Genomic DNA, 25016 nt, shown 5'->3' on the forward strand with positions numbered 1-25016 from the left:
GGGGTCTGGGGGTCTGGGGGCGCTGCTGATGGGGATTTTCCCCTTTTTTTAGGCAAACCGGACCCCGCACGGGGTGGGAAGTGTGTCCCGTGGTGTGTCCATCCCCCCCCCCGGAGCAGGATTGGACCTCTTCTCCCCGGAGACCTCGATGTAGGGTTGGGGGTGTAGGGCCGGGGGGGTTTGGGGGGGTTTGGGGGGTCACCGCTCGCCGCCCCGCCGCCCTCCTCGGCTCTCTGGGTGGATTTCGGGTGGATTTCGGGTGGCCACGTCCTCCGGGTGACACTGCCACCTCCTGGACGCCGTCCCCACCTCCCCGTCCTTCGGAGGAGGTTGAGAAGATGGGGGGTGGACCTCGGTGAGGACCCACCTCCCCCGTGCCCCCCCAGCTCCTCCGCCGAGGCGGGTGGGATGCCCGGCACGCGCCGGCGCCCCGCCACCGCCTTCCCGCTCCAGGAAGGCCGAAAGGCAACAGAGGCCGCCGCTACGTGGTGGCATCCACGGCCGTCTCCTCCTCGCCGCCGGCGGGGGCAGGACCGCGTCCCCCGGGGCTGCCCAAGAGGCCGCGGAGCTGGAGCCAGAAGAAGGGGCGCCTCCCGGCTTCGCGGGGCCACTCCAGGTAGGTTTTGGTACCCAACATCTTCCGGAGTCGGGCGAAACGCCGGGGCAAGCCCCGAGCGTCGATGGGTTCCTTCACCACCAGGATGACGTCCTCGCTGCCCAGCCCCACCGCCCGCTGGTGGGCGAAGTAGAGCTCGTAGTTGCACCACTCGCTGTCGACGAAGCTGCGGGAGAGGACGAAGATGACTTTGGCGCTCCTCTCGATGTTCTCCACGATGTTATCGATGATCCAACGGCCCGGCGTGAAGTCCCGCTCGTGGATGCAGAGCCGGTAAGGCGGCGTGGTGCTCTCCAGCCGGTGCAGAAGCTCCCGGCGAACCCAGCCGGCGTCGGCGCGGCTGTAGGAGATGAAGGCGTGGTAGGAGCATGGCCGTGCGGCGCCCGCCCGCCGCCCGCCGTACTTGGCGCGCACCAAGCGGTACGTGGCCCGGATGTACCACCCGGCGTCCAGCTTCCAGCAGAGCACGGCGCACGCCGCCACCACCACCGCCGTGCTGGCCACCGCCACGGCCACCAGCGCCGGCACGTCGCATTCCAAGGGACGCGGGGTGTAGGCGGCCACGGCCGTATCCAGCAGCGGCTCAGGGTGGTAGCAGGTCCAGTTGTGGGGCCAATCGGCCAAGGTGGGTCGTCCCCGTCGCCGCGTCTCCTTCAAGAAGAGGTAGAGGTCACAGGTGCAGTGGTAGGGGTTGTTGCCGGCCGCCAGGCTGACGAGCCGCGGCATGTTGACGAAGGAGCCGCGGTTGATGACGCCGAAGGAGTTGCCGTCGATGGCCAGCACCTCCAAACGGGGGCATCTCCACTCGGAGGGGATGAACTTGATCTTGTTGCCGCTCAACCGCAGCTCTCGCAGCCGGGGAGTTCGGGTGAAGTAGTCCATGTCCAAGCGGTCGAGCTGGGAGTAGGAGAGGTCCAGGTACTCCAGGGTGGTGGGCAGGCACCCGAAGGTGCCCGCCGTCACCTGGTTGTGGTGGAGGGCCAGCCAGCGCAAGGTGGGACCCCATTGGCACGTCTCCTGCAGGCTGCCCAAGCCGTTGTGGCTGGCGTCGAGGCGGGTGAGCCGGGGCCAGGTCCGCGTCAAGGCAGCCACCACGGCCAAGCTCAGGAGCTGGTTGGTGGCCACGACGAAGGTCTCCAGCTTGGGCATGACGTCCTGGTAGTGGCAGCGTTGGTTGTAGATATAACCGTCTTCCAGACGGTTGCCGGAGATGTCCAAGACCTCCACGTTGCGCAGCTCGCCCCAAACGTCGCAGGGGACGTAGTTGAAGTTGACGTTGATGATGGAGAGGGTGGCCACGCCGCTCAGCCAGGTGAAGGTCCAGTCGAAACGCAGGACGTCGGGGTTGCTGATGTCCTGCAGCAGGAGGCGGTCGAGCCGCGGGGCGGCGGCCCCCACGCCGGAGCTGTTCCACTGCGGTGAGCGGGCAAAGTCGATGGCCACCAGCGCCAAGTCGCGGACGCGGGAGCGTTGGACGTTGAGCAGGGCAAAGCGGAGGAGGTTCTCGTTGAACTTACCCCGGAAGAAGACCAACTTGGTGACCCGCAACTCGGCCAAGCCGGCGAAGGGGTCGGCGCCGCCGGTGTAGTAGGTGAACTCGAAGAGGTTACGGAAACGCAGGTAGTCGAGGGGTTGGTCCCGCAGGTCCCGCAGCATCACCGGCAGAGCCGACGCGTTCTCGTCCAAGGCCACGTCGCACCACAGCTCCGTGGTGTTCAGCCAGGAGAAAGCCCCGGCTTCGTAGCGCCGCAGGCTGGAGGCCGACTTGATGGCGAACTTCCGCAGCGCTGTGTCCTTCAAGACGGCAAAGTCCCCCCGGGAGATGTCCCGCAGCAGCGGCCCCCCCAGCGACAGCTCCTGCAGCCGCCGCAGCCCGCCGAAGACGCCGTCCAACGCCGCGCTGCGGTAGAGGTTGTTGGACATGTCCAACCAACGGAGGTTGACCAACGGCCGCAACGCCGGCGCCGGGATGCGGTCGAGGGAGTTGTTGAAGAGCCGGAGATGCTCCAAGAGGAGGTTGGAGAGGAAAGCGTCCGGCGCGATGCGGGAGATGTTGTTGTAGCCCAAATCCAAGCGCCGCAGTTGGGTCATGCCGGCGAAGTCGCCCGCCGCGATCTCCCGTAGCTTGTTGTAGGAGAGGTCGAGGCCGCGCAGGCCGCCGGGGAGGCCGCGGGGCACCCGCAGCAGGCCCTGCCCCTTGCACACCCCCAGCCCGTTGTCGGCGTCGATGCGGCACGGCGGCCGCGCCGCCTCCCCCGCCAGCGCCAGCAGCACCAGGCACCCAAGCGCTCGGCCGCCGGCCGTCGGCGGGGGCCGCATGGCCTCCGGGGCGGCAGTGGGGAGGCCGAGGAGGCGCCGCCGGCGGGAGCGGGGACGGGGCGGGAAGGGGCATCCGGGCGTCCCCACGGAGCCGTCCTGCGGTGGGAGAGAGGGGGTCAGCAGTGCCGCGGTGGGGGGGGGGGGGGACACGGGGACAACCCCACCTCCAGCGGTGGGCAGCGGGATCAGCCCCCCGGGGAAATCCTGCCGCGGGGGCTCGGGGACCGGATCCCGGGGGGGGGGGATGGACAGAGTGGATCCCGGGGGATTGAGGGATGGGATCCCCGGGGAACTGGATCCCGGGGGAATTGGGGGTCTGGATCCTGGGGGGGTGGGGGACTGGATCCCGGGGGAATTGGGGGTCTGGATCCTGGGGGGGTGGGGGATTGGATCCCAGGGGGATTGGGGGGGGGGGGGGGGAATTAGGGACCAAATCCCCTGGGAATGGCAGAGCCGATCCTGGGGCGGAGCTCAACCACCGGATCCCGTGAGATTCGGGACACCGGATCCCGCGGGCAGAGGGGACCCAACCTCACGCAACCCCCCCCCACCCCCCCCCCCCCAAACCCTCCTCCTCCTCCTCCTCCGAGCTGTGTCCGGAGCGGGGCTCGGGGGGGTCCCCCCCAGGCTGATTCCCCCCCCCCCCCCCGCTTTGCTCCCCCGCTCGTTTTTAGGGCATGTTTTGATTTTCCAATTTAAAAAAAAATAAAAAAAAATTAAAAATAGCTTTTTTTTTCTCGGTTTCGTTTTTTTGTTTTTGTTTTTTTTTTTTTTTTTTGAAAAAAGGGAAACTTGTGCAGCGCGGCCGCGGGGCGGTGGCGGCCGAGAGGTTTGGTATTTTTATTGGGGGGAGGGGGTGGGAGAGGGGGTGTGGGGGGGGGAGAGGAAGATTAAAAAAAAAAAAAAAAACCAAACCAAACCCACCAACCAACCCCCACCAGGAAAGCGGAGAAAAACAGCAAAACAGCAAAACAGACGGGCGTCTGTCCGGCCCCAACGCCGCCGCGGCACAGCCGGGCCCGTACGGCCCCCCCGGGACCTGCTGGGATCCTCTAGGCCGGACCCCGGGTTGGGGGGGGGACGGGGGGGACGCGGGTCACCCTGTTTAGTCCTAAAAAATTCCGCCCCCCCCCTCTCCACGCTCCTCCCCGAACTCATGCGGAAAAGAGGAAAAACACCTGGAAGTGGCCCAAAGCGGCGGCGGTTGGGTGAGGGGGGGGGACGGACACACAGACGCGGGGGGTGGTGTGGTCCCCAGTGTGTCCCCCCCACACACACACTGTCACCTCTGGGACAGGCGGGTCCCCCCCCCCCCCATATGGCACCGCTGACGCTCCACGTGGGGAAACTGAGGCACGAGTGACCCTCGTCCCACCCCCCGCCAACACCCTCCCGGCAGCGAAACCGTCCTCCTTCCCCACGCCAGAACCCCCCCACCCCCCCCAAAATTAGTGAGAGTGTGTGTGTGTGTGTCCCCACACAACTTCCCACCCCCACATCCCCCCCCCCCCGGGCCTGGTGGCGGCTCACCCCACGCGGCCTCTGGCATGCGGCGAGTTCGGCGGGTCTCAGCCGGGGCGGGAACGGCGGCGGCCGCATGCGGGAAGCGCCGTGTGCGGGACGGGGGGGTGGGACGGAGTCAGGGACACACGGACACACACGGACGGACACGGACACGGTTGTCACCCCGGGGTGGGGGGGGTGGGGGGAGGAACTTTGCCCCCCAGGGGAAGTTTGCGGCAATGGGCTGTGGCGAGTGCCCCTCGTGGGGGGGAGGGGGGAGGGGGGGGTGTCCCCCCAAAGCCCCCCCCACCCCAAAATGATGTGACCTTGTGCATGTGACCTCAGTGTCCCCAGCCCACCCCCGCACCCCCAGTCCTGCCCAGTGCCACCAGTCCAGCCCCCCAGTCCAGCCCAGTGCCCCCAGTCCAGCCCAGTCCCCCCAGTCCAGCACCCCCAACCCAGCACCTCCAGTCCAACCCAATGCCCCCAGTCCAGCCCCCCAGTCCATCCCAGTGCCCCCAGCCCTGTGCCCCCAGTCCATCCCAGTCCCACCACCCCAGACCACAGCCTATCCCAGTGCCCCCAGTCCATCCCAGTACCCCCAGTCCAGTCCAGCTCGGCACCCCCAGTTCATCCCAGTGACCCCAGAGCAGCACCCCCAGACTGGAACAGCACCCCAGTTTAGCTCAGCACCCCCCAGTCCAGCCCAGCACCCCCAAATCATCCCACCCCAGTGCCCCCAAATCCAGTCCAGCCCAGTGCCTCCAGTCCAGTCCTCCAAGTCCAGCCCAGTGCCCCCAGTCCTTCCCCACACCCCCCCAGTACAAGCCCCACCACATCTTGGCGATGTCCCACGCCACCCTGGGGGTCCCTGGGGGGGGTCCCTGGGGTGTGGGGGTCCCGGGGGGGGTCCCGGGGGGTTCCCAGGGGTGGGGGGTGTCCGGGGGGGGGTCCCCTCCGGCTCCAGCCCCTCCGACAGACGCCCCGCACCCACGGGGGCGATCGGGCACCAGCCCGAAACTGGGGCACCTCCAGACCTCCAACCTCAACCCCCTCCTTAATTACCGACTAACGAAGACGCCCCTCCGATTACCACCGGGATCCCCCTTCCCTCAGAGCTCGGGGAACCACAAACACAAAATATACAGAAAATCGGGTCGAAAACTGCTCTAAATCGGCGTTCGCAGCCACTGCCGCGACCCACTGCCCCACGGCGGTCACAGCGGCACAGCCCCGCCGGGCCCAGCCCCGGGTAATTAACGGTAATTAAAAATTTGATGAGGTTTTGCTGGGTCTGGTTTGGGCTTCCGAGTTTCTCCTGCCCCGGGAAAGGCTCCGGCGCAGCGGCCGGAGGGCGGCTGGTGACCGGCTCTGCAAATAAATCTCAATTAGTTGTAATTAGTTCAGTAATAACGTTAATTAATTGGAATTAGCAGCTCGAACGCAGTCCCTGTCCCCCCCCAAAGGTGTGGTCCGCCCTCCCCGTGTAACCCACAGCCTGATAAGTATTTGGGCAAATAGATTTTATTATTATCATTATTATTATTAAATAATAAAGTAACGGGGATCATTCCTAATCATCATCATTATTATTATTATTAAATAATAAAGTAACGGGGATCATTCCTAAATGCCTTCGCTTTCATATTCAACATGAAACCTAAACGAAGGATGAAAATTAAGGACAGAAATCAAATAAATAGGAAAATTAAACAAATGAGGAAAATTAAATAAACTAAAGAGGAACTATTCAGCTATATACATACACAGATATAACACACGTTACATATATATGGTTTTATTAATAGTAATTTTGTAGTAATCTGTAAGAAACTCCCCCCGCCGCAGAGCTCTGGGTCCTGGCGCCGGGCAGAACCGGGAGGACCCCCCCCGGGCCCCCCCTTGTCACCGCTGCTCCCCTCCCCCCACTTCATTAGGTTCCGGCTAACGAAGACCCTCCCTCAATTAGTGACGATTTTCCCCTATTTAAGGGAATTTCTGGTTCATTAAAAGCGGGTGAAGGGCGGGGGGGGGGGCGCTGAGCCTCGGTGCCCAGGTGAGACCCCCCCCTCCTCCCCCCAACTGCGGTGTGATGAGTCTGTCAGGTCTCAGCCCCCCACCGCTGCTGGGGGGGGACGGGGGGCGACAGGGAGAGCCCCTTTTCCGGAAGGAAAAGGAAAAAGGAGCGCGTTGGCCTTCCCGGCTTCTCCCACACGGGCTGCGTGGGCGCAGACGCGCGGCGAGGGGGGGGCGGGAGCGAGAGCCGGTGCCCCCCCATCTGCTCCGAGAAGGGGCAGGAGCAGCGCTAACAAGAAAGGGGATGGAAAAGGGGTCTCAGTTCATCCCCCGGTGACGGTAACAGCAAAGACCCAAAATATTGGGGTTGGGGGGGGACGACACACGAGTCCCGGGCTGTCGCCGTCACTCACCGCCCGGGACACCGGGAAAGGGACGTCGGAGCGGCGCGTGCGCCCCGCGGGGACCACAGAGACACAGGGACACGGTGAGGATGTCTCAGCAGCCGGAGCTTTAATAACCAACTCTGTGACCGGCGGCAGCGCCGCCGTTACGGCAGGTGCCTATTTACACCGCGGGATTTCCGGGGGAGACGCCGCCGCGCGGCCCCCTCCACCCCACACCGCACCGCGCCACCGCTCCCACCCGGTAAAACCGCGGCGCGGAGGCCGCCCTCCGCTCGCATTAACCGATTTCCCTTCTCCCCCGGGGTCCGCGGTGTCTGAGCACAGGGTCTCCCCGAGCCCCCAACCGCGAGCCCGGGGGGAATTAGGGGGCAGCTTTCACCCTCCGGACACCGGGCTCCCAGTAGCCTGCGCCATCCATCACCAAAATCGGTTCACAGGCGGAAAGACCCCGTGATCTCGAGACCCCCAGCCCAGGTAAACTCCCTCTCGCTAACTCTCCGGGGCACTCGGCTCAGTTTCGGGCTGTTCGCGCCCTCCCCTCTCCCAGCGCCCACAAAAAGCGGGAGATGCCGAAGGGGGAGTGCCCGAGAGCTCCCGGAGATGGATCCGGGCTAAGAAGCCTTTGCCGATGTAGCTGGCGGCGGGTGAAGCTCCAACTCTCGGCGCGCAGAGGTGCCGGAGCTTAGCGAAACCACCAGCGCGTCGTAAAAATCAGATGGGGGTCACTCCCTCCCTCCACATCTCCCTCCCGGGGATGGACCGAGGAAAATCCCACCTCTGGGTACAAATAATGCCCGGCCCCGAGCGTGCCCCGCAGTCTGCGGCTACGTAAAACGCTCTTTAGGGCCGGGACGAGCCCGCTGCGTGGCATAAGCGGTGTTATGTGGCGTCGCCGTGGAAAACGGGCAGGTTCAGTGAGGCGGCAGCGCCAGCTCGCAGGGAAAAATCAGGGGGGAACCACCGATGCAGAGAATCACGGCGTCGGGCGGTGCCCTCCCCGATTTACCCCCATCCAAAAAAAAAAAAAAAGCCACTAAAAAGGACATGTGAGAAGCAAACGGCAGCGAAGGCTCAGCGGGGTGAACCTGCGCCGCTCCGGGCAGAGGGAGGGAGGTGGACGCAGAGGTCTCGGCTTCTTCATGGCGGCGGGGGAGAGCCAGGGCCGCCCGAGTCCCCGTTCTGTCCTCGGAGGCCGAGAAATCCAGAGGGGGAACGCCGGGAGCGACCCCAAGGCCCGGCACGACTCGCCACAGTCGCTCCTTCCCCACTGGGATTGCAGGGAAAGCGCAGGGAAGCGAATATTCTCCTACGGGGGAAATATCCCACCCCGATCTCACCTCAAAACCCACAACGGCGGAGCCGGAGCGGCCCGAGACCCCCCGGACTTACCCCGAGTTCGCCTCCGAACGCCCAGCTGGGGACGGCGCGTCCAAGGGCCTTTCAACTCCCCCTCTCTCTCTGCCTGCACTCAGATTTCTTAAAAAGGAAGATAAAAGCGTCAAAAGGGGCTGTCGGATGCGCCCGGGCAGCGCGAGACTCACCCCCACCCCGCAGTTTAAACCCTCCCCGAGTGTGGGAGATGCACCCGGCGAGCCAGGCAACCTTCTCCGGCCCCAAATATTCCCTCTCGGCCGGCTCCGGGATAAAGAAAACCCACCCTAAAGCGGGAGGGGAAAGGTTAAACCCCTAAAACGGCCGGAGAGGCCCTACAGTTGATGGGGAGAAGAACCAAATGGAGCTCTGTAGAGTTTATCACCCTCCTCGCTGGCGACGCAGGGAGGCGAGGCAGCCGGAGCGGATCCCCCCGCGGGCTCCGTCGCTGCAAATTCCCTCCTCCGCCTTCCTCCCGTCTCCACGGCCCGTTCGTTAAAGCCGCCAGGCGTGACGCGACCGCGCAGCCGCAGGCGACGGGACCCAGAGAGTCAGTTTTAGTCGTGTCCCGGTCCCAGGAGTAACTATCTCCCCCTCCCCGGGGTCCCCAAATGTCTGCCCCCGCGGGCTCCGCGCCCGCAGGCGGGCTCCGAGGAGAGCTACGGTTTCAGTTTGAGCCAGGGATGAAGGATGGCGAGGATGGAGAGGACGGAGGAGGTGAGGCCGCAGAGCCCCACAAAACCCGGGTTGGTTTTGTACAGCCCCAGCTTGTCCAGCGGGATAAAGAGGTCGCAGGCGTTTTTCACCAGGTCCAGCAGCAGAGGAGGGTTGTTCCGCAGGACGCGGATGAGAAGCCGGAGTTGGATCTGCAGCCTCAGCCCCAGCTGCTGCAGCCCGTTGTCAGGCCGGAGTTGGCGCCCGTTCTCGCTGCCCTTCGCTCGCTTCCCGCCCGCCTCGCGCTCCATCAGGACGCGGATCTCGTAAGCGTCCCGGCTCAGGTTCACGACGAGAGCAAAGAGGTAATACCTGAAAAAGAGGGGAGAGGAATGCGGGGAGAGCAGAGGAGAGAGGGCAAACCGTGCTGGGGACCACGGGCTGCGACGCTGGGAGCCTCCAAGCCGTTTCCCCTTCAGCCACGAAAATAAAACGCCCGTTGGGAAGGAAGAGTCCACGTTCTGGCGACAGCGGAGGGGCTGAGCCCAGCCGGGCACTCGCCAGCGCCTGCAACGCTGCTCTCCGCCGGCGGTAGAGAGGAGAAGCGCCCACATGCAGCGCTCGGGGGGAGCTCAGACCCCTTCATCTGCTGCTGCTCCGTGTGACAGCAGAATCCCAGGTGGGAAGGGACCTCGAGGATCTCCTGGGCCAACCTTTCTGGGCAAAAGATGGCCCAGCACGCTCTCCAGCTGAATCTGAAAAGCGTCCAACATCGGGGAATCCCCCGCTTCCCTGGGGAGAGTCCAACGGCTGATTGTTCTCACTGTGAAACATTTCCCTCTTTTGTCCCATCGGAATCTCCCCAGGAGTAACCTGTACCCATCACCCCTCGTCTTTTCCATGTGGCTCCTTGTAAGAAGGGACTCTCCATCTTCTTCGTAGCCACCCTTTAAATACTGGAACGTGGTGAGAAGGTCTCTCTTGAGTCTTCTGTTCTTGTGGCTGAACAATCCCAGCTCTCTCGGCCTTCCCAGTCCTTGGATCATCTTGGTGCCCCTTCTCCGGACCCCCTCCAGTCCATCCATGGTTTTTTTTGTGTAGGGGGACCAAAACTGAGCACAGTATTCCAAGTGTGGCCTGACCAGCACCGATTAGAGTGCAATAATGACTTATTTACCTCTGCAGGTAATGCAGCCCAGCATCCCGTCAGCTTGCTTCGCTGCAGCAGCGTGCTACTCACTCGCATCGAGCTTGTGGTCCACCAGGACCCCCGGGTCCCTTTCCCCAGATCCGCTCCCCAGCCGGGTAGATCCCAGCCCCTGCTGCACTCCAAGATTATGTTTTCCCTGGTGCAAGACCTTACACTCATCCTTGTTGAACTTCGTAACTGTTAGCCCACTCTTCCAGCCTCGCCAGGTCCTCCCGCAGCGTGGCTCTCTGCCTCCAGCTCGGGGGCCTCAGCGCAGGAGAGACACGGAGCTGTTGGAGCGGGGCCAGAGGAGGCCCCGGAGATGCTGGGAGGGCTGGAGCCCCTCTGCTGGGAGGACAGGCTGGGAGAGGTGGGGGGGTCAGCCTGGAGAAGAGAAGGCTCCGCGGAGACCTCAGAGCCCCTTCCAGTGCCTAAAGGGGCTCCAGGAGAGCTGGGGAGGGACTCTGGGTCAGGGAGGGGAGCCAGCAAACTATGTCGGGGTACACCTGATCCCATCACCCAGCTCTCTCAGGAAGATACCAAACCCCGTTGGGCACAGCGTCGATGCCCAGGGGGGACCCCAACTGTGACGGGCTGCCAGTTTGAGAAAGAGCTCTTGCCCACCCGCCCCGGGAGCGGGGGTCACCCAGCTCCCCCCCACTGCACAGACATGCAGAGCCCCATCAGGCAGCGGTTCCTCAGGGAGGTGGGGGACCCCCTCTCCCCGCTCGCCGGCAGCCCCTCACCTGAAGGACCTGTGGCTCCACTTCTCCTGGTCCACGCCGGGGACGAGCCCCGTCTTCCCCGCCCAGAGGACATTGTCGCAGGCGAAGTACATGGCCCTGTTCAGGTGGCTGAGGGTGACGCAGAACCGCAGCACCATGTCCGACAGGTGAATGGCCCGTTTCGCCGCCTCCAGCGCCTCGGCCGAGCTGCCCAGGCGCAGCACTACGGGACAGACAGACGGACGGTCACCGGGGAGGGGGTGAGAAGCCCCGTCCTGCCCCCCAAACCCCCCAGCACTGGGCCGGCCCCACTCACGCTTGCGGCCCAGGCTGAGGTGAGCCTCCAGCTGCCGGACACTGGCCAGGACGCCGTCGCTCGCCCCGTTCCTCCGCAGCGTGTCCCCCGCCAGGGCACAGGCGTATTGCGCGGCCCTGCAAGAGACGGTGCGGCGTGAGGGGCCTACCCAACCCCCAAACCCCCCACACACACCCCCGGGCCCACCCGCCCGCGGGCCCCGGGGAGGGAAGGCCGCCCCGCAGCTATTCTCGCCGCCCCGCACCTGAAGAGCCGCTCCTTGGCCTGGCTCTGGGCGCTGAAGCGCACCCAGGTCTCCATGGCGGGGCCGGGCCCGGCGGCCTCCGGCGGAGAGAAGCCACTTCCGGCAGAGCACCGGAAGTCGCCGCGGGTCACGCCGGGAACGCGGGTAGGGGGACAGCAGCGCCGCCTGGCGGCCGGCGGGAAGGCAGCGCAGCCGGACCGCCCCCTTCGTGCCCGCACGGCTCATCCCTATTGGCCGCATGCGCCGGGCCACGCCCCTTCACACCAAAACAGAGGCTGTGAGTGGCCAAATGCTACGGTCTCTGCCTCTCTAAGTCTTTGATTGGATATTTTTTCCATATCCCGCCCCCTTCTCCCGACCAATAAGAACGTGGTTACAATTCCCCACCTTCCTCTCTGCTGTTTTGCATTTTGATTGTTTTTTAATTCTGTCATTATAGTCAGTCCTGCAGCATGATTGGATAGCTATCTTTAGGCCCCGCCTCTCCGCCGTGTCCTCACTTCAGATTGGGCTAAGTAAGGCGAGCGCGCCCCTCCCTCTCCGCGCCCCACAAGCTAGTTCTGATTGGTAGCTCCCCTCCTCGTCCCGCCCACCTCCCCGCTCCTCTGCCTTGCCACTGGCCTGCTGCCTCTTTCCCCGCCCCCCGCCTCCCCGCCCCGCAGCCTCCTCCCCGCTGCTATTGGCCAGCTCGCACCGCCGTCCCGCCCTTTCCCTGAGGTGTTCTCCACGCCCATTGGGCGCTCCGGGCGGTGAGTGACAGTGGCTGGGCGGCGGGGCTCTCCCTGGGCGGTGATGGAGTCGGTGCGGGCGCAGCGGCTGCAGCCCGGCGTGGGGACGCTCCGCTCCCTGCGGCCCGGCGTTACCGGGGCCCCCGCCGCCGCCTCCGCCCCGCCGCCTCCTCCCGCCCCTCCGCTGCCGCCCGCCGCTCCTCCTCCCCCGGCGGGGTTGGGATTGGGGCTGGGACTGGGGCTGCCGCCGCCGCCGCCCCCCCTGGGGCTGCAGGGACCCGCCGCGCCGCCGCCTCCCGGTGCCGGGCCGCCCGCCGTGCTGCGGGAGGCGGTGGAGGCGGTGGTGAGGAGCTTCGCCAAGCACACGCAGGGCTACGGCCGCGGTGAGCCGGGGGCCGGGGCGGGGGGACGACGCCTGAGGGGGCTGATGGCGGGAGGACCCCGGGGAGACCCTTTACCTTCCCCGGAGAGACCCTTAACCCCTCCGGAGGAGACCCTTAAACCCTTTACCCCCCCGGGGAGACCATTTACACACACCCCCCGGGGCCCCCCTCCCTCCATCCTCGCCCCGGACCGGCTCCTCAGCAGCCTCAGCCGGTTTCTCCCTCCATCTTATTCCCCCTCCCCAGCCATGGGGTGTCCCCCCGAGCCTGTGTGTCCCTCCCCCCGTTGGGGCTCCTCTTCACCCCCTTCTCTTTCCTCCGGAGCCTGGCTGCCCCGTGTCCTGTCACTGCGGGGTCTGGGATGTTCTTGGGAAGGGGGGGTTCCTCTCTCAGCTCTCCCTTTTTCCCCTTTTCCTTCCAACCCTGTCTGAGACTATCCCATCCCATCCCTCCTTCCCTGTTAATTCTTCCTTGTCTGGGATTCTAACCCATTTTCCTTGGTCTGTGCTACCCTTCTGCCTTCTATCTTCCTCAGGATAAGCTTGGGTTCACCAAGGTTTTGGTTGAGCGCCGCTGTATGGTTGATATATGTCATGGTTTGGGCTGTACTGGCAGCTGATACGAAGGGCGGATGCTCTCCCCCATCAGAGAAGGGAGAGCGTCTCCCCTCACCAACACCTCCCCTGGTGTTGGCCTTTCATGGGGGAGACGTGCCCTCCTTCAGGTGCCGGGTGGAAGAGAGGTGGGTGGAGGTGAGCCAGCGGTGTGCCACTGGGAAGGACGAACGGGAGGAAAAGGGGGTCTTCACAGAGATCCTCTGGACCGAAGGTCCCGGATCCCCTGTCACAAGGGAGGAGGAATGGCTAAAGACTCCCCCAAAGGAGCGGTGGGTGAGGACTCGCCAGCAGGGAGAGGCTGGAGACTTGGTGCTCTGGAAACACGGCAAAGGCTCCTTGTGTGCGGTTCTGCAGTTGCAGACTTGGAGAATAGGTGAGGAGGGAGATCACGGAATCAGATGTCCCATCAGAGACTGCTGAAGCTCAACCAAGTGTCTGCATGAGGGAAAAAGAGTTAAAGAGGAAATGGAGACCTTTCCAAGACCCTCAAGACAAGAAAGACATTGAGGTGCTGGAGTGTGTCCAGAGAAGGGCAGAGGAGCTGGTGAGGGGTCTGGAGCACACGTCCCGTGAGGAGCGGCTGAGGGCCCTGGGGGGGTTCAGCCTGGAGAAGAGGAGGCTGAGGGGAGACCTTCTCGCTCTCTACAGCGCCCTGACAGGAGGGGGCAGCGAGGGGAGGTCGGTGTCTTCTCCCAAGGAACAGGCGATGGGACAAGAGGAAACGGCCTCGAGTTGCGCCAGGGGAGGTTTAGGATGGATATTAGGAGACATTTCTTCCCTGAAAGGGTTGTCCAGCACTGGCACAGGCTGCCCGGGGACGTGGTGCAGTCGCCATCCCTGGAGGGGTTTAAAAGACGGAGAGATGTGGTGCTGAGGGACGGGGGTTAGTGGTGGCTTTGGCGGCGTTAGGCTGATGGTTGGACTCCATGATCTTAAAGGTCCCTTCCAACCAAAACAATTCTGTGATTCCAAGACCCTCCTTCCTCCCTGGAATTTGCGTGGCAGCCTTGTTGGGCGAGGGTCCTGCTGCCCTTTGCTTCCCACCACCGAGTTTTGAACATCCTTTTCCCTGCAGATCTGTGACTTAGAGAAAAGAAGAGTCAGGAGCCTCTCCCATGGCTGTGTGCTGCTGTTCCCCATCCCAGCGGTGTTCAGCGGGTGGTTTGCCCCTGTGATGGGCTGTAAGGGTGACCGAGGAGGCGTCCTTGACTGTTGTCATTAGGTTAAATGTCAGTAATGAGTGTTTTGTGCCACTTGTGGAGACTTTTCTGCTGTCTGCTGCAGCCTCAACCCTCGTCCTTGGGATCTCCCAGCCCTGCAGAGTGAACTCGTGTGGTTTGGGCGACCTCAAAGGTGAGCGTGGGGAGGAAGGGAGGACCTCTGCTCCAGCCCCATCTATCTGGGGCCGTTCACGCCAAAACCGAGAAAGTGAGTAAAGTAAAAGTGAGTAACATAAAACCGCAGAGTCTGTGGTTTCTCTGGGTCTGCCTTTTCCCTAAGGAGTCTCGTGGTTTCAGGGGTCAAGCTCGAGAAACATTCACGGGTCTCCTTTCCTTAGAAAGATTAATGCAACCTTTTGGTTTTATGGGGTCAGCCATTTCCAGGACGCTAATTTGACGTGGTTTTTTGCTTTTGTAAATTAGGGAAAGAGGACGAGGTAGGGATAGGCAAGTATGTAGGTGACCAGGAAGGCAGGCGTAGGAACTTGAGCTGGGCAGACAAGTGGTTTAAAGCTGAGGTTTCCTACTTGCGCTGTGCCTCTAACAGGTAAACGTGTGATAAAGTTGGAGAAAGTGGAGGCTGGGTTTGGGTTTTAGATTTTTTTTTTTTTTTTATGTTTTTAAGAAGGAGGATTCTTCTTGTGCCATTACGATTTAGTCCTCTCTAATTCCTTTAATTCAACTTCGTGTCGGGACAAAAAAAAAACACCCTCATTTCTTTCAACGAAGGCAGTGGTGAAGAGGGCTGCGCTGGGCAATCCTTGGCTGTTCCCGGTGGGCGCAGTTTTCCTGGGTTTCCCCCTCAGTTCTGTGCTCTGCACGGCTGCACCTCGTCGGTGAAAAACCCCATGGCTGGGAGGAGGCATCAACGCTGCAGGCTGCTGGTGCTGGAAGAGGCTGTTGCGGGGGTGTTAAGTACTCCACCACGCTCCGTCACCGCGGGGCTCCAACTATTGCATCAGAGGCGCCCGGTCGTGCGAGAGGCTTCTTGTACGCTTAAAGAAGAAAAAGAAAAAAAAAAAAAAAGTACAGAAGTGAGGAAAAAAGGTTAAAGCACATATTTTACTGACCCTGTGATGGAAAGAATCTTCCACCCCACCCGAAAGGAGACACTTTGCAACTATTTTGAGTTCCCGACTCCTTCCGGCTGCGGCAGCAGGTCCAACAGAGGCGGTCGCAGGCTTCCAAATGGTGAGTGCTGGCGGGGGGACCGCTGCTCGTCTGGCTCCGGAGGAACTCGGCGCCATGTGGAATCACTTACTCTGCTGTATTTAATATGCAAGTCAGATGTGCTATCGTATACACAACGCCGGGATACGGGGTTATGCTCCAAAGCAATAAACAGATATGACTGATGGTCAGAGCAGGCTCTGCTTTGTGTCTCCCGGCTCCTCTTCGTCTCTCCGTGCAGTGGCAGATCCAAAGGATAAGCCTCAGGCAGGGGCCGCCCCGTGTGGGTTAAGCTGCGCTCTGTAAATCTGTGGGTCTCCGCGCCACAGATGGGTGACAGTTTTTTTACAAGGTCAGTGTTTCCAGCTCCTACCCTCAGAAATGCAAACAAACAGACTAAAAGGTGTGGACTGATGCCGATAGTAAGAGTTCCAGTGTTTTGAGCTGGTAGAGAGACTTGTTCTACTTTCGGGCATTGAAAATAGCTTTCTTTACATGTTGGGTTTCCCGTGAAACACGTGCTCATGCGAAGTGCAAAGAATACGTCACTTCTTCCGCATCTTTACCCGCACTGAAACCATCCAGTCGTTTTTCTCTCTGCCCTGTCCCCAGCCCGTGTGCAGCGTTGCGTGTCATGCTCTGTATGGGATTAAAATCCCATAAAAAAAGGTGTCCCTGCTTTCTCAAGGACTGTCCTCCCACAAGCGTGAGACTGTCCTCCCACAAGCGTGAGACATGACAGGATTTAGGATCCTTTCTGCAAAGCAAAAAAACTTCCCATCTCCTGCCCCTTTCCCCAAATCGCTATTTTGTGATTTAATGGGGTGTGTGTGTGTGTGTGGTGTGAATAAGGAAGGCCAAAAATCATCGGTCCGGAGCTAATTCAGACCAAGGTTTCACTTTGGATTCAGCACGCTGCAGCGCTCGGGCAGCGTTTGTCTGCGACGGGCAGCGATGGAGCTGGAGCTGTGCTGGGGAGAGGGCAGATGGGGTGGGCTGTGTTCACAGCAGCGCGGTTTGCTCTCCAGCCTTATAAAAGCATATTGTTCTGAAGCATTTGTAGGGTTTCAATTAGGTATTTTACTCTCTCGTCTCCTAAAACCGTCCTGCCTGTGGCAGCTAGAAGCATTGAATCCAGTCTGGGAAGAAAACCTCTTTTAGATGCTTCTCAGCTGTCTGACCTATTGCTCCAGTCGCTAACGAATTGCCCAGCCAGCGCCTGGCAGAGAGGAACCCTTGTCTTGGGCTGAAAACACAATTCCGTGCCCGTGTTGCACGGTGTTTCCTCATTAACCCGCTCTTAACGCCGGCTTCTCAGACTTCGCTAAATTAAACCAAACTGTAATTTCTCTGAATTTTTCAGAGTCATTCCCTTTGTGTCGTGAGAATTTGCGTTGCCTGATGTAGCTCGGCTTTCTCTGCACTTTCTTGTGTGGTCGCTGCTGCGAAGTCTCAGTTGCCCCGTGTCGAACGGTCTCTGAAGCCGTCATTGAATCGGGCATTGTCTCCCCAAATCCGCTGGGAATTATGTGCATGACTGACACTGTCCCTGGGAAGGGAATCCGCCTGGATGGATGGGAATTCTGTCTGGGTATTGGTGCGCTGGAGAACTGGCAGGGAACTGCGTATTGTTTGTATGGCTTTTTGTTCGTCTTCAGTGGAAAATTGCCCCCGTCTTGCATGTTTCATCAAAAGAACCCCCAAACCCAACCCGAATTAAACTTGAAATTAATCCAAAGCGACTGCTTCATGAACAAACGCCCTGAAAAGCCTATGGTTAAAAGAGGAGGGAAATGCTTAGTGAGGAACTACTGGTGACTCCTCGCCTGGCTTCATTGTACAGCAATCACTGCGACGAAGGAAAAGGCTGGAGCTCGCTGTCCTCCTAAAAGCCGCCTGGCTGGAGACCTAGAAAGTTACAGCGCTGCGTGGGCAAGCGAAAAGCTCAGCCAGAGTGGCTGTGATGGCCTTGGCACCGCGCATTCGCCCGTGGCCTCAAATTCACCTCCCTTTTTATAGCTGACCCCGGGAGACTTGGAGAAGGGCAGCCTCGTCTCGCGTGGTGCTCTGCCTCGGCGCTTACTGCGTTGTATGCAGCTCCTCACGGGAGAGCTTGCCTGGGGATTTTGGGGGTGTTTTTCTCGTTTTTACTTAAAACGCAAACTCTGGGGTAGAGTCCTTTGAACGGCTCTTGCATTAGTGAGGAGTTGCTGTAATCTGTTTTGCAGATCGCCTCGCTTCAAAGCGATTGCGGAGATTAAAAAGGCTCAGAAGGAGTGCTGAGGAAGAGCTGAGGGCAGGCTTTTTCTACAGCTGCCTGTCAAACTCTTCAACGCAGAAAGAAGCTTAGAGCAAATTCGATGGGACTTGGAGCGTTAGACACTACGAGGGCTATTTTTCTTGCCCAAAGCTTGACACAATAAAGGGGGGGTAAACTTAGAACAGCTCGATGGAAGTCCTCGTGGCGCTGAGGATTCAGAAATTAAGAGAAGGAGAGGACAGCTGGCTCGTTGTTACAGCAAACACCTCTAGTTCTTGCGTGCGTGTTAAAATAAGACAAATTTAATCTCGTGGATTGGGGCTACAAGCTGCTTGCTGTGTGCGTTGGGTGGCTGTGCACGGAGTGGGCTAGCTGCTGGGTCGTTAAAGCTGGGTAAGTGCTGGAGCCCCATCTAGCAAATCTGGTGCTCCAGAAGAGGTGCCTGCTTTAAAAGCAGCTTCTCCTGAAAATACTCTAATTACCAAAGTTAACAAGGGCTAACGTTTTAGGCTCTGGTTTCCTAACTGGGATGGAAAAAACACTTACTGTAACAGAGCTAATCCCGGTTTTATCCTGTGATTCACCGTTTGGTTATATGTCCTCCCATGCCGAGTGGCACGACAGAGGTTCTCCAATTAGCTGCTTGGATTCTCCTCTGTGCTGTTACACACTCTGTGTGCAGTCAAATACTCCCACCCAAATTACAGGGAGTTCTGCCAGAAAGCCACAGCTGGGGAGCTTTACGCCTCGGGTCACTTCTCCTGTCTCCATCCTGTTGTTTTGAGCTGGGTACGTGATGTTCAACACAGAGGCAGGTGGTTTCTGCAGGTCTGACAGTGCACGTGCAGGTCAGCTGCTTTATTTTTATCTTAAAAGTAAGAATGTCAATATTGAGGATCAGCTGAGGCAGGTGAGCAAACCTGCTGAGCCTGTCGACAGCCCTCTCGGGGAGGAAAACAACTGCCTCGCTGCCCTGCTGCTTCGCAGCCTTGCCCAAGTCCTCCTCTGAAGGCTTTTCCTCAAGTTTGTTGGGACGAGAAGAGCTTTTCTGTTGGAAGCTTTGTTCTGTAACTCGGTGGTTGCCCTTACGTTCCTCTTGCTGGGAGAGGCGTGTTCGTGTTGACATCGTGCACCCACAGCTTCCCTTGAAGCTGACGGTTTCTACTACGAGACGTACCTGAGCTGCCTGGCCAGGGCCCTGCTCGCCTTGGGGGGAGCACACTAATGTTTATGCCGTTCCGTTTCGGGATGCGGGTGATACCTGAGGAAACCGGCGTCCCAGGCTCTCGTGTTCTGTGTCTGAACTCGATTCTGTTCCTGTCTCCTCAGTGAACGTCGTGGAGGCCCTCCAGGAGTTCTGGCAGATGAAGCAGTCGCGTGGAGCCGATCTGAAAAACGGAGCCCTCGTGGTGTACGAGATGGTCCCCTCCAACAGTCCCCCTTACGTCTGCTACGTCACCTTGCCGGGAGGGAGCTGCTTTGGCAGTTTCCAGGTACGGTTGCTTGGCCGGAGGCTGTCCCTGCGGCGTGCCGCGCTCTCCAAAGCCCTCTGACTTGGGGGCCCAGAGAATCCTTCCCCACCAGAATTAGTCCTCAAACACCTCTCTGCGCTGGGCACAGCGCTGACGTTTTCCTGCTGATTTGAAGCCTGAGAATGACGTGGGTCTGACCGTAACCCTCTTTCATTTCAAGCTGGCTGCTAAGTGTTCCTCATTGCCTATAAAACCCCACCCGACATCGGTCTGGGAAGGTTTGGCTGTAAGTTTTACTTCGCTATACGTTCTGTATTCCCCACACCTGACTGACTCGGACCTTTGCAGTGCTGAGGTAAGATAGGTGGTCTCAGAGGAGACTGTTAGACTGGCCGGCTTTGGTTCTTTGTTCTCCTTCCCAGGATTAAGCGGTGAGATGTGTTTACATTATGCAAATATATGTAATTACACGCAGCTCGGACAAACTGGTGGAGTAATACTTCCTTGCGAAGGCTCTGGATTTGCCCCAGAACCTTTTCTCAAGGTGCCAGAGGACTCTAGAAACCGAATCATAACATTGGATCAATAGTTTCTCCCCTCTTTCTGTTTAAAAGGAACATGTCCAACCCAAATACCTCACCCGAAAGATTAAGGTCCAAAAATCACAAGGGGTCCTGACTGCATTTCGGATTCCTCTGCTGGAGCGGCTTTAGGCAGTTACTCTCTAGTCTTGGTTTGAAGAACGGATCCAAAAGAAACCGTTCTACCAGCTACAGGGTCTTCCCATCCTGAAGAGCCGTCCTTGTGCTTAAGAGTCGTTTGGTTACGTTTTGGTTTTAAGCTCATTAATTTTGTTGACGATCTGATTGGTGGCGTTTCCTGACGCGGATGCTATGTGCTGAGTTCAGCTGCCTGCCTAATTTTTGTGTTTAGCATGGTTGGGATAGCTGTGGTTTAAAACTAGCTCCTAATGATTTCAGGATGTCTGAGAACACGACTTTCCAAAACTACCCAACACTGCCACCTAATTCCCATTCCGTGTGCGGGGTGGGGGGTGAGTTCGGCGCGTGGGGCCGAAGGGATCTCGGCCATCTTGCTGTCTTTCTGTCCTGATGGCGTTTGTCTCTCCTCAGTTCTGCCCAACCAAGGCCGAAGCCCGAAGGAGTGCTGCGAAGATTGCGCTCATGAACTCGGTCTTTAACGAGCATCCCTCCCGGAGGATCACGGATGAGTTCATTGAGAAGAGCGTTTCGGAGGCCCTGGCATCTTTCAACGTAAGGCTTCTCCGTACCCGGACGGTGCGACTGACGGGGACGGAAAGACTAGGGAAAAGCCTCAAATCAGGGGCAGAGAAGTTTTCTTTTACATCTGGAACTCTTTATGTCAGGTTTTGGTATTTTTTCAGTGACTTCTAAGTATTACAGCTTTCACTGTAGCTCTAATTCTTGTTCTCCTGCTTCCCCTCCCACACCGTCTCTCGCTCCTCTCGCGTTTGATTGTGCTGCTCTCAGGTCAGGGGTAGGACAATAAGGCGGAGATATTGCTTCATGTGGCCCTTCTGTGACCAGGCTGTCACATTGGCTAGCTTTCTTTAAACCAAATGTTTCCCAGAAATGTTAGTTTCTAGCAGCGGGAGCTTTGCGTTCTTCTTTTACCGCTCTAATTATACCTTCTCCCGGCGGGAGCTCTTGCTGTGTAGTCACATGGTGCCTGATGGTACCCAGAGTATTGTAAGAACTTTGAAGTCGCCACCGCGGGCTGCAGAAAAAGCCCCATTTCCAGTGGCATTGTCAAAAGCAGAGCTGCAGTGGACGATGCAAGTATTCGAGGCGGAATTAGACTGGTAAGCGCGTCTGGCGGCGCGAGGCTGAGGTGCGTAAGGCCATCCTTAATCTGAGCTGGAACTGCTGAAGTGGAGATGATGTAGCGGAAGCGGAGGTACCAGGTGAACCCCGCTCGGTCGGGAATTGCAGCTTTTGTGCGAAATGTCTCTTGCAGGGCAATCGGGAAGAAGCTGATAATCCCAACACCGGGATCGGTGCTTTCCGCTTCATGCTGGAATCCAACAAGGGAAAATCAATGCTGGAGTTCCAGGTACAGTTCCTAATTTAATGACAGGGTTCGAGGGGTGGTTGGTTTGATCTTTCAGCTGCGTCTGTAGTGCTTTACACAAAACAAAAGCGGGGCTTTCCTCTTAGAACACGACTCGGGATTCGTGGTGCTTTCAGGTGCTGGTGTAGCAGCAAAAGACTTTGAGTTGGGCTTCTCTCGGTAAATGCGCTTTGATATTTGCATGGCTCAGTGTTGTGAAAGCGTTGTGCCGCCTTCTGATCCAGTCTTTTCAGTGACAGCATTCAGAGAACCAGTGCTGGAGGTCCGGACCGTACCTCCAGGTACCATAACTCGTGGCATTAAGCGAGCCGCTCCATTTGTGGGTTTTACCCCTCTCCCTGTAAAACAGGAGAGACCTCGCTTCCCTTGGGAACGCTGGTAAAGGTCTTTCATCCAAAGACATTTTGACTGTGGAATTAGGAGTCTTGATTGCTGTCGTTACGTGCCCCCAAACCACAGCGTTATCTGAGCAGTCTTCCTATGCTGCTGAAATGGGCTCCGCCTGTCTCTCCGTACGACAAAACATCCGTGAAGCTGCTGTAACACTTCTCAGTTCTGGGTAATGGAGCAGGAGGAGTCCGTGCAGGACAGACGACCAAGAACTGAGCTGCTTCTGGGCTTTATTCCAGCCGCTCTGAGGAAACTGCTCCTACGAGCAGAGCAGAGCAGAGCAGAGCAGCCAGGTAAATAAGACTGTTTTGAGTGCTCTGAATTCTGCGTGTGACTTGATAGCCTTCGAGCACGTTCCTCGTCAAGCGGGACGTCTCTCCCCGCACGTACGGAGACACTGTTCCAACAGTGCTTTGGGATTCGTGACTCCTTTTAACTTAAACTTGGGCTTCAAAAGTAACTTGGAGCCATTCTTGTGCAGATGAGTTTGACTGTGAGTGCCCCAATTGGAACTGGATTTTTAGAAGAGGAGAAGTCAGACCGTGACTCTGCTCCAGAGGGCGAGGCAGGGTTTGGGTGCATCTCAGAGCAGGTGCCTTAATTCTGGAGTGCCGCTTTTTTGGGGGGTTCTTTGCTGTAGGCAAACTGTCCCCAAAGCTGACTTCTGGCCTGGCTCGTTTCCCTTGAATGGAAATACTCGGTAGGCGGAAGACAGAAGTGTTTATATTAATGGTCCTGTTTACACAGCGTGACTCTGTTATGTATATTCCTTGGGCTGTGTTTGTCTTTGGGAAGCCTAACGAGTCCCGGCAAGTTTACGAAGGGGAATTTGTGTGGCCTTGAGAGAGAGCTCTTTGCTTGGAAAACATTGGATTGTCACCCGCTCCGGCTGGTGGTTTAGCTTGGAGGCAGCGAGATGACAGAGCCGTGCTTGCAGAATCCTGAAATCCCCAGGGCAGAGCGAAGCATCAGCGTCTTTGTCTCCTCTCTAATCCGCTCATCTGGTCGGGGGATTTTTCTCTCGGGGGGTGAGGCGGGCTTTGCCCTTGCATCCCGGCTCCTAGGACGGCGGTGGTGCCTTCCGCCTCCCCCGCTTCTGGGGTTTTCTTGCCTTTTTGATAAATCTGAACTCACTAACGCTGGAAGTCTTTTGTTTACGGACTCCGGAGTTTGCAAACATACTCTGCGGTCCTCGCAGCTGCAGAGGACTGGGCGCGACGTTGCAAAGTCCTCCTCGGCTTCTTGTTCCCCTAGCTAGAAACCAACTCGTGAGGCCGAATCCTCGTCCCCGCGTCCGCTCACAGCCTGATTTCCCCTTGCCGTTGCAGGAGCTGATGACCGTCTTCCAGCTCTTGCATTGGAACGGCAGCCTGAAAGCCATGCGGGAGAGGCAGTGCTCGCGGCAGGTGAGTCCGGGCGTCTCCAGCAGCGGTACTCCGGGTGCGTTAGCGTCGCAGCGACCCTCTCCTTAACTCCCTTCGCTGGCGAGGAAGCCAGGCGCTCCCAAGCGACGTGCGTCCCACGTAGTGCCTTGTCTTTCCTAAGCTGCCCTGCATGTGTCCGTTACCCCCAGGAGGTCCTGGCTCACTACTCCCACCGCGCGCTGGACGATGACATAAGGAACCAGATGGCCATGGACTGGGTGAACAGGGAGCAGAACAGCCCGGGGGCCCTTTCCAGAGAGCTGGCTTCGACGGAGAGGGAGCTGGACGAAGCCCGCCTGGCTGGGAAGGAGCTGCGTTTCCACAAGGAGAAGAAAGACATCCTGATGCTGGCGGCCGGCCAGCTGGGGAGCATGCACTCCTCCAACTGCTAAAACGCCGCCGGCGTGCCAGTCGTTCCGCCTTCCCCCCCCCCCTCCCCAACCCCCGGGGCCCACTACAACACCTCCGCGCTGACGGGGATCCCTCCCGCCTCACCTAAAGCATGTAACGCCTCTTCCAGAATCGTGGCCCGTTTGCACATTTCAAACGTTTTTATCTTTTTTTTTTTTTTTTTTAAAAAAAAAAGGGCAAAAAAAGGCTCCTGTACAGATTTTTTTAAACCTTTTAATACTTGCTCCCAGACCTACTCCGCGGCCTCCTGTCCCCTAGAGAATTCCTTCTGTCGCTCTTTTTTTAAGACAGAAGGAAAAGTGCGGCCTTTCGGTGTTAACGCTGAAGACCTCCCCTACGTTGGTACTATATAGTCGGCAATATTCCGTGAAATGTAGCACTTCCTCCAGAAAGCTCCTGTTCTCTGGAGCTGATGCGTCTCATGCAGAACTACTTTTTTTCCCCTCTTATTTCTTCTCCTTCTATAGGGGGGGGGGCATCTCTCAGAACTCCTTCGTAAGCACACTAATTAAAAAGAAACCCCCAACCAAACAAAACAACCAACACATTCTCTTTAACGCTCTTCCCGGGGGGAATACTCCCGAGCACGGAAAAGGGATTTATAACTGGGATTTTGGTTTGGCCGGAGGTAAATCTGGGATTCAGCCCGCAGCGTTCCAGCCCGGAGCTCGGGCAGGATTCGCCGTTACCCCTACAACTGCGCCCCTCCCCGCTCTGGCGTTGCCCCTCCTGGGGTAGGACGGGGTTTATTCTCCAAGTAAATAACGCACCTAACAACAAACTCCTGCCGTTCTTAACGGATTGGACTTGGTTTAATTAGTCAGCGCCAGACGGAGCCTCTCGCTCCGCCGCTTTTCAATCCTCTTTGGGTTCCCGCAGCGTTCAGCCCGGTCTGGCCGGGAGGAGACGCTGAAGTCCCGTCCCGTGAACCGGCGGGTTTATTTTTGCTGGAAACGGAGCCTTGCGTATTTTTTGGCTTCCCCCAGCCAAGCTGGGGAGAGGCGAATTTTTCTTTTTTGAAAATCTGACAAGAAACGAGAGATGGACATGCTGTTCCCTCCGCGGCAGCTTCCAAACCCAACGGCAGACTTGGCCTTTTTAAGGGAGGTTTAACAAAAAAAAAAAAACAAACAAAAACCCAACCTTGCTGGAGTTTCAGAACTGGCTAGCAATAAGAGGGGAAACTGCTCGGCTTCTCTCCCTGAAGAGCCTTGCGGGTACCAGCCTTTATGAACTAAAACTGTGGTTTTATGCCTTTTTTTTCTATTATTATTATCGTTACAAGAATTGCATTTAATCCTTGGCACGGATCCAGCCCCGAGCCCCGAAAGCTCCGACGAGGCTTTGGCTGCAGGCGAAGGGCTCTGAGCCTTCGCTGCGCCTAATTTTCGCCGCCCAGCTCCCCAAAAAACAGTTACTGGGGACAATTCTTAGGATTTCTGGTCGGGCCGAGCAGTTCTGCAGGTCAG

At 58.7% G+C, this 25016-nt stretch overlaps 3 protein-coding genes across 4 annotated transcripts; 1 reads left to right on the plus strand and 2 right to left on the minus strand.

Moving 5' to 3' along the window:
- Window positions 1-440: 440 nt before the first annotated feature.
- LOC309684082 (toll-like receptor 2) lies at window positions 441-2935 on the minus strand (the record flags this gene model as incomplete). Its single annotated transcript, XM_082500040.1, has 1 exon — window positions 441-2935. The coding sequence occupies one exon, from the start codon at window positions 2933-2935 to the stop codon at window positions 482-484; it is 2454 nt and encodes an 817-aa protein (XP_082356166.1). The 3' UTR covers window positions 441-481.
- Window positions 2936-6946: 4011 nt separating this feature from the next.
- On the minus strand, window positions 6947-11432 carry PEX11B (peroxisomal biogenesis factor 11 beta). Its single transcript, XM_082500041.1, has 4 exons — window positions 11361-11432; window positions 11117-11232; window positions 10822-11023; window positions 6947-9258 (listed from the first exon to the last, which is right to left on the minus strand). The coding sequence occupies exons 1-4, from the start codon at window positions 11414-11416 to the stop codon at window positions 8892-8894; spliced, it is 741 nt and encodes a 246-aa protein (XP_082356167.1). The 5' UTR covers window positions 11417-11432; the 3' UTR covers window positions 6947-8891.
- Window positions 11433-12138: 706 nt separating this feature from the next.
- Window positions 12139-24420, plus strand: LIX1L (limb and CNS expressed 1 like). Of its 2 annotated transcripts, none has more exons than XM_082500038.1 (6): window positions 12139-12471; window positions 19068-19231; window positions 20344-20484; window positions 21209-21304; window positions 23041-23118; window positions 23286-24420. In XM_082500038.1, exons 1-6 carry the CDS (start codon window positions 12153-12155, stop codon window positions 23526-23528), a joined length of 1041 nt encoding a protein of 346 aa, XP_082356164.1. In that variant the 5' UTR covers window positions 12139-12152; the 3' UTR covers window positions 23529-24420. The 2 variants fall into 2 exon arrangements, with proteins under 2 accessions (XP_082356164.1, XP_082356165.1); XM_082500039.1 differs by lacking the exon at window positions 12139-12471 and adding an exon at window positions 14598-15499.
- The last annotated feature ends 596 nt before the right edge of the window (window positions 24421-25016 follow it).

This window comes from Vanellus vanellus (assembly GCF_965231255.1).
Source record: "Vanellus vanellus genome assembly, contig: HAP1_SCAFFOLD_1497, whole genome shotgun sequence".
NCBI lineage: Eukaryota > Metazoa > Chordata > Aves > Charadriiformes > Charadriidae > Vanellus > Vanellus vanellus.